The following is an 11,397-nucleotide window of genomic DNA, read 5'->3' as shown; positions in this document are numbered from 1 at the left end:
TTCCATCATATACCTCTCAGTGTTAGGAAGAAACAAATCCTTAGAAATTAGACTAGCACAATCAGAAATAGATGTGATTCTTCAGTACCTTTCAGTGAGAAGTGTATATCATTCAACATGAGTTTTCAGCACACAAATATTGGATAATGACATAAAACGTTTTCAGGAAATTATATAGAGGAACCTAAAGAAGAAAACTTATGTATTGAGGAAAATAAAAGGTTAAATAACTTAAAAGAGTTTCTTGATTTTACAAGTCTGTCCTGACATAAAACATGGAGTACCATGCCATATGCCACACGCCACACATAGTCCTCCAAGCGAAGTTAAATGAAACTGAATTCAGAGGTTAATAGTACATCAGATGAGAGTTATCCATGAGCTCATTGAAAAGAATGACGGTGTCTTTAAAACATGTGTGTGAAACAAACTCAACAGTGCTTTTGTAGACTTTTTGTCCCCTTTTTGCTTTTGCTTTTGTTTGTGTTATCGTTCTTTTTTCTCTCATATATTTGGTTTCTCCTTTTTTTTTTATGTTTCTGTGGGGTTTTTGTGTGTATTTACAGTTTCTTGTCATTTGATTGTGGAATTTTGTTGGTGGTTGATTTTTGGAGAGAGAAAAAGAACATAAGGTTGTGCATACAATGGTGAGGAAATCTGGGAAGAATTGAGAAAGAAAAAAACATAATGAAAATATATTGTATGATAAAATTATTTCAATAAGAGAAACATGTGCTTAAATTTCACAACTATTTATAATCCAACTCAAGGAGAAAAAAAGTACTTGTTCTTAAACTGTCCCCCTTTTGAAATCACTGGGAGGGACTTTAAAGTCATCATAGCCTTGTCAAGAACCTGGCATACATTTTTCTGATTTTTGCCCCTAAGGTGTTAAAAAGACAGGATGAAGACTTTGATTCTACCAGGACTCATTTTGGCCTTCGCCATTTGCTTCCAGGTAAGTTCCCAGTCTCTTGAAAAACCATAACAACTGCCTAAAATTAAAGGCTATGTAAAATTAGGGTTGGGTTAAAAGTAAGATGATGGCATTGTTAGAAGCCAGGATAGATTAACACAAGATAAAAAGGAACAAGAACAATTTTTCTTCCAACGTTCATGGGCATTAGTCTATTTGAAAACATGTGGTAGCGCTCACCTGCAGCAGATGAATCCCAGGTAGCAGGAGGACCGCAAGTTCAAGAATAGCCTAGGCATCAAGTGTGACCCTGTCACAGAATGTCTGAATGAATAAATAAACAAACAAATAAATAAATAATCAACTGGACTTTGGAAGGGGAGAGCTAAATAAAGGGAGAGATAGAAGGAGAAAAAAGAAGTTAGAGTATGGAAAAGCAGACTGTTGTGTGAGGAGAAGGAATGAGAGAAAATACTCTGAATAAACATAGAAGATATGGAATTAAATTTACAAAGGAAATGTGAAGTCTCCTTAATGTCCACACCATGCTCCTCAGTAGCCACGTCCTGCTCCTTAGTGCCCCTGCTGGGCCAGCATCTCCAGGTGAAGCAAGTTCTCTTCTGAATTGCACCATCTGTTTCTGCTATCTGCATCCTTAGGATAAAAAGCTACAAAGTATTTTCCCATTTAAGACAAAGGTGATTTAAGACAAGGGGAATAGCCCCTTCAACCAATGTCTTCAATTGACCCTAGATAAAGAGAAATCATGATGATTATAAGCTCTCACTTTCAACTCATCTGAAACATGACTTGTAAAAGTAGATTTTGATCTTGATGCTCTGAGTGAAACTGTGCTTTCGATTTTATGCCTTTCTGTTTACTGCTGTTCTTTCACAGGGTTGGTAGAGGGCTTTCTGTTCCGATTTAATTGGAAAATATTCCTTTGTTCCTTATGCTCCCCTTTGGAAACATTTTTAGAATTACAGTTGGTCTTTACATATTGTCAATTTTACTCAACTATAATTTATTACAAAATTTTTTCCACAGCAGTCAATAACCCCCAGAGAAAGCTGCTTTTGACAGTAGAACTTGGATGTTTAGGTCTTGGATTTTTTTTCCTTCTATTGAAAGTAATTTTTCTTATATACTATATCCTGATTAAGGTTTCCCTTCCTTCTCCTCCAGTTCCTCCCCACCTTGGCTCTCATCCTAATCTAACCCCTCTCTATTTCTTGTTAGAAAACAGACATCTAAGGGATAATAACACATCAGAATAGTACAAAGCAAACAGAAGGAAAAGAGCCTAGGAAAAAAAGCACAAAAAACAAATATAAATGCAGAAACCTACACATTCACACACTCAGAAAGCTCATAAAAACACTAAACTGGAAGCCGTAATATATACATACAAAGGACCTGTAAGGTGAAAACACAAAAACCATTGATGCATAAATGAAACAAAATTAAATTAAAATTAGATTTAAGATATTTAAAAAGTAAAACCTTGACATTATGAGACAGGGAACTGTAAAAAATGACATTGAGTTCTTTCATTATGAGCCACCTACTCCTAGGCATGCACTCTACCCCTAAGAGTAGGTTGTTTACCCAATAAAGATCCCTTAGAGAAAACTAAAATTTCATTTGCAAGTAGTTTTCAACTAGAGATAATCTATGGGTTAGAGATAATGGCATGTGTCTACTTCTCCTCTCAGCTCTAGGAGCCAACCTGATGCTGATCCATGTAGGCCCTATGCATGCTACCTCAGTCTCTATGAATTCTTGTATGTCAAACTTATTCTGTGTAATAGGCCTTGTTTCTTTGGTGTCCTTTCTGCGGGATTCTCTGAGCCCTGAGGAGAGGGATTTCATAGAGACATCTTGTTTAAGGCTGAGTGTTAGGAGGTCTTTGACTCTCTCTGTACAATGTCTGAGTGTGGATCTCTGTATTTGTCCCCATCAATTCCCCATCTTCCATGAGGAAGCTTCTCTGATGATGGCTAAGCAAAGCACCAATCTATGAGTAGAGCAGAAGACATTAGGAGTCATTTGATTGCTGTGGTTTTTAGAAGAACAGAGTTGTTCAGGTTTTCCCTTGGTCCCTGGGCTCTCTAGTCTCAGGTTCTCAGTCATATAAGCAGCCTTGGGGGTGGGCTCCACCTCATGGAGTGAGCCTGAATTCAAATTAATTATTGGTTAATCACTCTCCTCACAAGCTTCATGCCATCTTGTTCACATATCTTACAGGCAGGACACTATTATAAATCAAATGATTTGTGTAGCTAGGCTGGCGTTTATGTTTCCGTCTTGCTGGCATACCTTTCTGTAACAAAGATGAGAGAACACAGCATTATGAAGTTAGACAGAAGCTCAGCTTCCCCACTTTCAATATGTAACGTAGGTGAGGTTTCACGTCAGTTCGTGAAGAGCAACCTACACCCTTGGCAACAGTCTGAGTTGCCTAATACCATATTTGACTTCCTGGGGCTGGGATACCTTCCTCAGAATGATTTTGTCTAGCTCCATTCGATTACTTTCAAATTTACTGATTTCATTTTTTTAAGAGCTAAGTAATATCTCGGTATGTAAATAAATATACTACAGTTCTTTACAGGTTCTCCTGTTGAGGGACATCTAAGTTGTTTTCAAATTCTGGCTATTATGAATAGAGCAGCAAAGAACATGGTGTCAGTGGGAGGATGAAGCAACCTTCAGGTATATGCCCAACAGTAGTATAGCTTGATGTTGAAGTAGATCAATTCCCATCTTCCTGAGGAACTCATTGCTGAGGAACTCCTGGGGAACACTGATTTCCATAGCGGCTGTAAAAGTTTGCTGTTCCACCAGCAGTGGAGGACTGGTCCATTTATTCCACATCCTCATCAGCATGAACTGTCATTTGTTTTATTGATCTTAGATACTCTTATAGGATGAAAGCTCAAAGTAGTTTGATTTGCATTTCTCTGAAGGCTAAGGATATCAAAATTTCTTAAGTGTTTCTCAGCCATTTGAGTTTCCTCTTTTGAGAATTCTGTGTTTAGATCTGTACCCCAGTTTTTAATTGAGTTTTCTTGATATCTAGTTTTCTTAATTTTTGTTTTTTGCTTTTTAGTTCTGTATATGTTTTGGATAATAACCTCTATCAAATGTGTAGTTAGCAAAAATCTGTCCCTTTCTGTAGGTTGCTGCTTTGTCCTAATGATAGTTTCCTTTGCTGTACAAAAGCTTTTCAGTTTCATGAGGTCCCATTAGTAAATGTTGCTTTTAGTGCCAGCACTAACCACACTGTGTTCAGGATGTATTTTCCTGTGCCAATGAATTCAAGGCTATTCCTTACATTCTTTTCTGTAAGGTTCAGTTTATCTGTTTTTGTGTTGAGATCTTTAATCAATTTAGAGTTGTGAACATTATGAATGGTGATAAGTATGGATCTATTCATATTCTTGTACATACAGCCATCCAGTTTGACCAGCACCATTTGTTATAGATAATATCTCTTTCCCAGTGTGTGTTTCTGGCTTCTTTATCAAAAATAAAGGGTGTCAATAGTATGTGGATTTATGTCTAGGTCTTTGATTTGATTCCATTGGTCAATATATCTGCTTTTGTGCCAAGGCCATGCTGTTTTTATTACTATAGCTCTGTAGTATAATCTGAGGTCAAGAATGGAGACACTTCCAACAGCCCTTTTTATTATTCAACTTATCTGCTTCACTAACCTACTTGCTTCTCTGTCAGGTTTAACTTGAGGCTTCCTAGGAAATGTTTGCTGAAGTTGGAGTCTGGAATAATAGGATAAGTAGGAAGGAAGGTTGGAGGAAATCTATGTGATCCACTAGAGAGAAGGGCATCGAGGAAGGGGAGGCCACAGCAGATGATCTTCTACAGAGCTGGGGATAAGATTGGGGGATTGAATTTGGAAGAGAGAAAGAAGGGGTAAAGAGGTGCCATTTGACTACTTCTTTTCCTGGCTAGAGTGGGGCTGCAGGGAATGCCTGCTGAACTTGGAAGCTGAGATAAAACAATGAGTAGGGGGAGGGAAGTTTGGAAAGTAAGATCTGTGTGATTGACGGGAGGCAGGGGCTGAGAGGAAGAGGAGGCTGCAGCAGGTGATCTGCTGTAGAGCTGGGATGAGACTTGGGAGTTGGATTTGAAGGACCGGAATGAGAAGTGAAGATTTAGAGTTATCCTATCTGCTTTCCAAGCAGGAGTGTTCAGGCTTCTTTCTAGTGTCTGAATACAGACATCTGTATTATTAGGGCAGAGATATGAAGAGATTTTATGCATTTTAACTTTCTTGGTTAAACAGATTTCTTCCTTTCTGTAAAATTTATAAAAACAGTCTGTACAGTCTGTCTTGAAGGCAAGAGGGGAGCTTTAAAGATTGATTCTAGAGACTAGTTGTCTATGAACTCAAATCCCATCGAAATCCCATCACGTTTTCTGAAAGCAGCCAGCTTAGCTTGGCAGGTACTGCAGGCAGGGTATGCAGTTGAGTGGCATCTACTCAGACACTAAGCTGGAGAGAAACGTTGGACTAACAGTGTCCCATGCTGTGACCTGCATGGATTGGTCCTGGAAACCTGATTGAAATAATATGGGAATGAAGAAATGGCAAACACTGCAGAAACAACAACAACAACAAAACAAAACCTACAGAAAAACTGGGATTGGGTGAGCTATGCCCATTCTCACAGAAGGCACAACCCAGAAACTCAGCAAGTTAATTATGAACAGCACTAAAAGGAAGGGTTAGATGGAGTCTGTGATAGACTATAGAAGAATAGTCTTAAGCTGTAAACATTTGTAAGGAGCAAGCTGTGGCTAATAGTTTCTGGACCAGGTTTTGCCAAGTCCATGAATAAAAAGTATCAAGGTCCTTGACATTATTCTATCCACATCAACAATACACACTCCGTCAGTGCTTTGCCTACTCCTCACAGTGCTGGCTGCTATGATTTTTACCTTGCTTCTGGTTCTACCTAACTGAAGGTGTCTAGCAATTCCATTTCTCCAAATGTTCTCTATAAGGTGAGGCTGGAGCTTCATAAGAAGTGTCAAGGAATAATGGTGAAGTAGGAGATTACTTCCAGTTCTTTTTCACCATGTAGAAACTAGTATCCCAGGGAAATCTGTTTAGTGCTGTGGCAACATGGGGAAGGATACATGTGGTGCTGTCAAACTGAGACCATTATTTTAACACTTCATTCATTTCTAGAACCACTTGAAAGTGTCAGACTTGTTTTGGAAGTTTTCATAAAGATTTTCTGAGATACTGGTAGCTGCTAATTGAACTTTATGAGGAGTGGCTCTATATGCAATACCATGTTTCAGGCTATTCTGTAGTTTTAAAAAGGCCATACCTCCTCCTAAAATGAAAGAGTAGTCCAATTCCTGAAAGGAGAATGAAATGACAACATTTATTCATTATCTCATTTGATAATATCTTCTCTTTGCCTGCAGTTCAGTGACAGTCAGAAATCATGGAAGCAGACAATAGAAAAGGCATTCAACAGTCAACCCATCCAAAAGTCAACTTCCAAGACATCACGAAGCCAATTTTCATCTACACAGCTTGACAAACAACGTGCATCCTTGTCTCATGATTCTGCCTCACTTACCAACAGATTCTCCCGAAGGGCTTCTTCATCACCCTTCAATGCTCAGAATGTAAAGACTTTATTTTCTAAAGTTAGTTCAGAGATTAAAAAAGGAGCTGACAAGTTATCTTCAAACCTTAGGAAATTAATTAGAAAGAGAAGATCTGACCGGTCCAGGCCAGTTAACAGACAGGTAAACCAACCTATGATTAGATCAGCTACTCGAATATCTAAACCTAGAATGAGATCTTCAGAAACCTTGAAAAGGACCCAGTCTAAGCCATGCAGAGAACAACCATCTAAGTTACAAAAGAAAAGACAAAAGATAAAGGAAAATTTGGCTACTAAAAGAAATCTCAAAAAAACTAAATTATCACCTAAGAGAAGGCAAACCTCATCCTTAACACAACAGTCCCGTAAGTCCAGAAAGGAAAGGCAACAGCAAAGGAAACAGCAGAGAGCCGCTAAAAAGGCTGTAAAGAAAGAGCTTAGGAAGATTAATTCCAAAGTGTCACTTCTGAAAAGGCAAACCTCATCTCTAATAAACAGGTTAGGCAAATCCAAGACCAAACACCCCAAACTCAATGAGGAGAACACACTTAAAACCTTTGAAGAAGCAAAGAGACTACTTTCCTTAGCAGAGGAAATATTCAATGCATCTATGAGGGGACAACCAATACTTACTCAGAAATTGTTGGCTTCACCTAACCCAACTATTTCTAGTACCAGTGCGAGAGCCTCTTCCACTGAGAGATCAACTTCAGCTCTGGTGATTGGCACTACTACTTTAGTACCATCAACCATTAACTCAGCAATAGAGGCTACATCCACAAATCCTTCAGAAGAATCCACACACCCAGGTACTTCCCCTAGTCCTACAACTTCCAGGGACACAGTGGTTAGGTCCACAACTCATTCAGCCTCTGCCTCTACCACTATATCTGGTTCTACCTCAGAGGGCTCAGAAACTGAAGTAAACACCGAAGATAAGACCACCACCCCAGCCATGGATGCTTCTACCACTAAAGCTGCCTCTACAACTTCAACAAACATAACTACCACACCTCCCATTACCACTACAAACACCACCTCTGTGCTTACTGGAGACAAAACAAAAACAAGTTTCACTACTCTGGGCATTGAGGCCACCACCCGTGGTAGCACACTGTCATCAACCAGTATGGCCATACCTCTTGCTCCTGCCACTACAAAAATACCCACAACTTCTGCCTTTGTTCCTGTTGGTTCTACCAGGAATGCATTACAAGGCACCACACCTGTAGCACGTTCTACTAGAAGTGTACCTATCACTGTGACAACTGTAAAAAATGTGACTAGCACATTAGTGACTACAGCTGTCACTCAAACAGCAGTGAAAACAAACAATGAAACTACAACCCAAGTGCATGTGGGAACCACTAAATCAACAATTGGCACAACCGTGTAGCTTATATGATATCACTCAGTGCTGTTACAAACGGATTCCATGATCTCAAAGACAAACTCTGTGTCTACAGTTATCACCACAGCTACTGGATCCTTAACCACAATACTTCCAAGAGCTATTGTCCCAATATCTAGAACAGATACAACCACCAGTGTGGCTATAACTTACCCCAGAAACACAAATGCTGCTGCCTATACGACCCATGTGGGTACCTCCACTTTCATGTCTGTGGCTCCCTTCCTGACCCCTAAACATGGAAATTTGGGTAAAAATTCCACCCAGGTTTCTGGAACTACAACAGCAGGAGGCCTCCCCATGAACCAGAGAAAAATAGAACTTCTGAAGAGATATCACAGCTCCACCACTGATGACCCAACTTCTCCACCTGATTCTACAACCTTAGAAATAGGCACCACAACTATAGCTAATATCACATCTGTGGAACCACTGGCCACGACATCTGGGGTTACTTCATTAACAACCATAATCCCCATAGCAGCCACCACAACCTCTACATCTTCAGTTTCAGATGTCACAATTACTGCCAGAGCCATGTGCCCATCACCCCACCACAATTTCAGTTACTCCATTAAAAGAATGATTGTTCAGCTGATGAAACCGTGGCTCCAATGGAACAGACTTTAGTCACCAAAAACACAGCCTCAGCTTAAGCTACCTCTGCTACTAATAGCACAGGACACCATTCCTACAACTACAGACAAAAAATTGTAAGTGGCATTAGCCCTGCATCATGGTAAAATCAATGCAAACAATCTTTTCAGACATCTCAGTGAGTGCAAATTATCTCATGCCAAGGAAATACACAAAGAAATTCAGTATGCTCTATTTGTCCTCAAACACCTTGAATCACTTCTAGTTACTATTTACATTTTACTTTACTTTTGACAAAGATTCATTATTCTGAGTTTACACACAAAGATGTAGAGGTGTAGGGTGTGTGTGTGTGTGTGTGTGTGTGTGTGTGTGTGTGTGTGTATGAGAGAGAGAGAGTGGGGGGGAGAGGAGAGAGAGAGAGAGAGAGAGAGAGAGAGAGAGAGAGAGAGAGAGAGACACTGCAGAATATGTGGTAGCAAAACAAGGCTAGAATACACAGGTTTTAATACTTTCACCAGCTATCAGAATTTAAGGAAGGTGATCTCAGAGATGGTTGAAAAGATTGTTGAACCATAATCACTTGGTTTTTGTCTTAAAAAAGTGATCACTAAGTTCAATCTACATTTCAGAAACTATACTTTGAAGACTAAAGAATGGATCAGCAAGAAAAACATTTATCTCACAAACATCAGGACTAAAATTCAGATCTCCAGCACTCATATACAAGTTAGGCAGATGTGATGGGTGACCAATAATCCCAACACCAAGGAGGCAAAGTGAGGGATCCCTGTAGCATGCTGGCTAGCTAAATTGGCAAGCTCTGAACTCAGTTGCCAGACCCCCACCTCAATATACATGGTAGAAAGCAATCAATGAAGATGACATCTAACGTCAACTATAATGTTTAATATCTACAAACACATGTACATGTGCACACATCCCTAAAATGTGGGCACACATACGTACACACACACACACACACACACACACACACACACACACACCCTCTACTTTTCAACAAGGTTCCTAGTGAATGGACAATGTTGTCTAATAAACTACTAAATATAAGTCCCGGTCCCCGGGTCTTCTGCGGTTCTTCAGGCAGAGAAATAGTCTTGTATATATAAGCTCAAACACAAGCATGAGTAAATCACAATAAAGAATTATAAGTAGTTATTCTAGACAACTTTATTGAGGATTAGGCCAAAGTCAATGTCAAAATTAATGATGATATATCATTATTAATAAAGAAAATCTGTGCAGAAGAAAATACAATCTAGAAAAATTTGTAGAACCAAGATAAAATATAATGAAGACCTATTCATTATGAATCCATAAATGTAAAATACCTAAGCTGGAACTACAGGTGTAACTCAGTAGTAGAGCATTTCCCAAGAGGCATAAGGCTTAAGTTTCAATGCCTAACATTAAAAAGATAAAAATTAAATATATTAAGATTAAGCTAGCAGAAATAGATTACTTCAAAAAACTGCCGTAACTCATATTTGCAAGTTTTATTTAACGTTTTGTAGTTTTTAGTGCTATATGGATAAAGGGATTCAAGACAGCAATCATAATGGGCAAAGCTATTAATATAGTGAAGTAGAAGTGACATGCAACATTCTAAATATATAATGTAAGAACATATAATATACTCTAATATAATTAACAGCAGCCAGGAAGGTGGAGGGTCTCTCAGGGTGACACAAAACAGAATGGATAAGAACTGGAAAGAGAAGAAATAGAAACTAGCAATTCTGAAACACTTGGCTATGGTTATAGTACAAAGAACTAATCTGTTCATTTTTATGTCCTAAAACTTCTCTATATTTAACTGCCTACCCTCATAATTGGCAATATTGATCGAGAACTTACTGCTGTCCTCTGAACTATGACATCATTCTAGAAATCATGCTACCTTCATTCTCTAACTTTCTAAATGTATTCACTTTTATTTCTTCAGCTTTTGTTCAATAAATCATTTTTAAACATGTTTTTTCTTACAGTATTTGTGTGTGTGTGCGTGTGTGTGCGCGCATGTGCGCACATGTGCACACGCGCATGTACACGCACACACACGTATACCCTATAAGGCAAGAATGGAAGTCAAAGGTCAGAGGACCCCTTCTACCATTAAAACTTCTCTTGAAGCCTTTCCCTTGCAATTTTGTCTCAACCCCACTGACAGTATAGAAACAAGCATAGTATACATGCTCAGAAGGTATCCAGGTAACTCAGGTACCCTAACACTGCATAGTGCTAATGGACTCCCTCTCTCGTCCTCATCCTACTATAGAATGCTGCTTGGTGAGCCAAGAGGCTTGAAACAACTTCCTCTGTCAGGAGCCATAATGGGGCAAGCTAATAATTAGCAGGTGATCTTCCTGAAATGGTCTACTTCAGATTAGTATATAATCTGCAACAGGTTTGCTCTTATGCAAGGCTGCAAGAGAATTCATTTTAGGAAAGATTCCTGCACTTACTATACTTTTCCTGTTATTATTAAACATATATAACAATAGCTAGGTATTAGCCCACCCTTTTGGAGCAGATCTCTGCAGATCTATGAAGATGTACTGTCTTATAGTGATGCTGTATAGAAAATTAGATGACTTCTTAAGTCTTAATGATGATCCTATAAGAATTGCTAAAATTATATCAGGGATTATTAAGCTCTTTTATAGTGGGACTGCTATTAGTCCCAATAGTGAAAACTGCAGTGAGAATTCTGCCAGTCTCCCATGTGTCACCAGTTAATTGCTCTCAGATGGTAACTAGACCTTCCCCTACTCAGAGCGCATTCCAAGAGGTTGTAAAAA

General features: G+C 38.9%; 1 protein-coding gene across 1 annotated transcript; it reads left to right on the top strand.

Annotated features, from left to right (window-relative positions):
* Positions 1 to 839: 839 nt before the first annotated feature.
* Positions 840 to 10,571, top strand: LOC134481833 (mucin-5AC-like). The gene is made up of 2 exons (XM_087584523.1): positions 840 to 958; positions 6,380 to 10,571. Exons 1-2 carry the CDS (start codon positions 905 to 907, stop codon positions 7,961 to 7,963), a joined length of 1,638 nt encoding a protein of 545 aa, XP_087440649.1. The 5' UTR covers positions 840 to 904; the 3' UTR covers positions 7,964 to 10,571.
* The last annotated feature ends 826 nt before the right edge of the window (positions 10,572 to 11,397 follow it).

This window comes from Rattus norvegicus, chromosome 14 (genome assembly GCF_021556685.1).
Source record: "Rattus norvegicus strain SHRSP/BbbUtx chromosome 14, alternate assembly SHRSP_T2T, whole genome shotgun sequence".
NCBI lineage: Eukaryota > Metazoa > Chordata > Mammalia > Rodentia > Muridae > Rattus > Rattus norvegicus.
The sequence above is the reverse complement of the archived record's forward strand: the minus strand, read 5'-3'. Positions and strand labels throughout refer to the sequence as shown.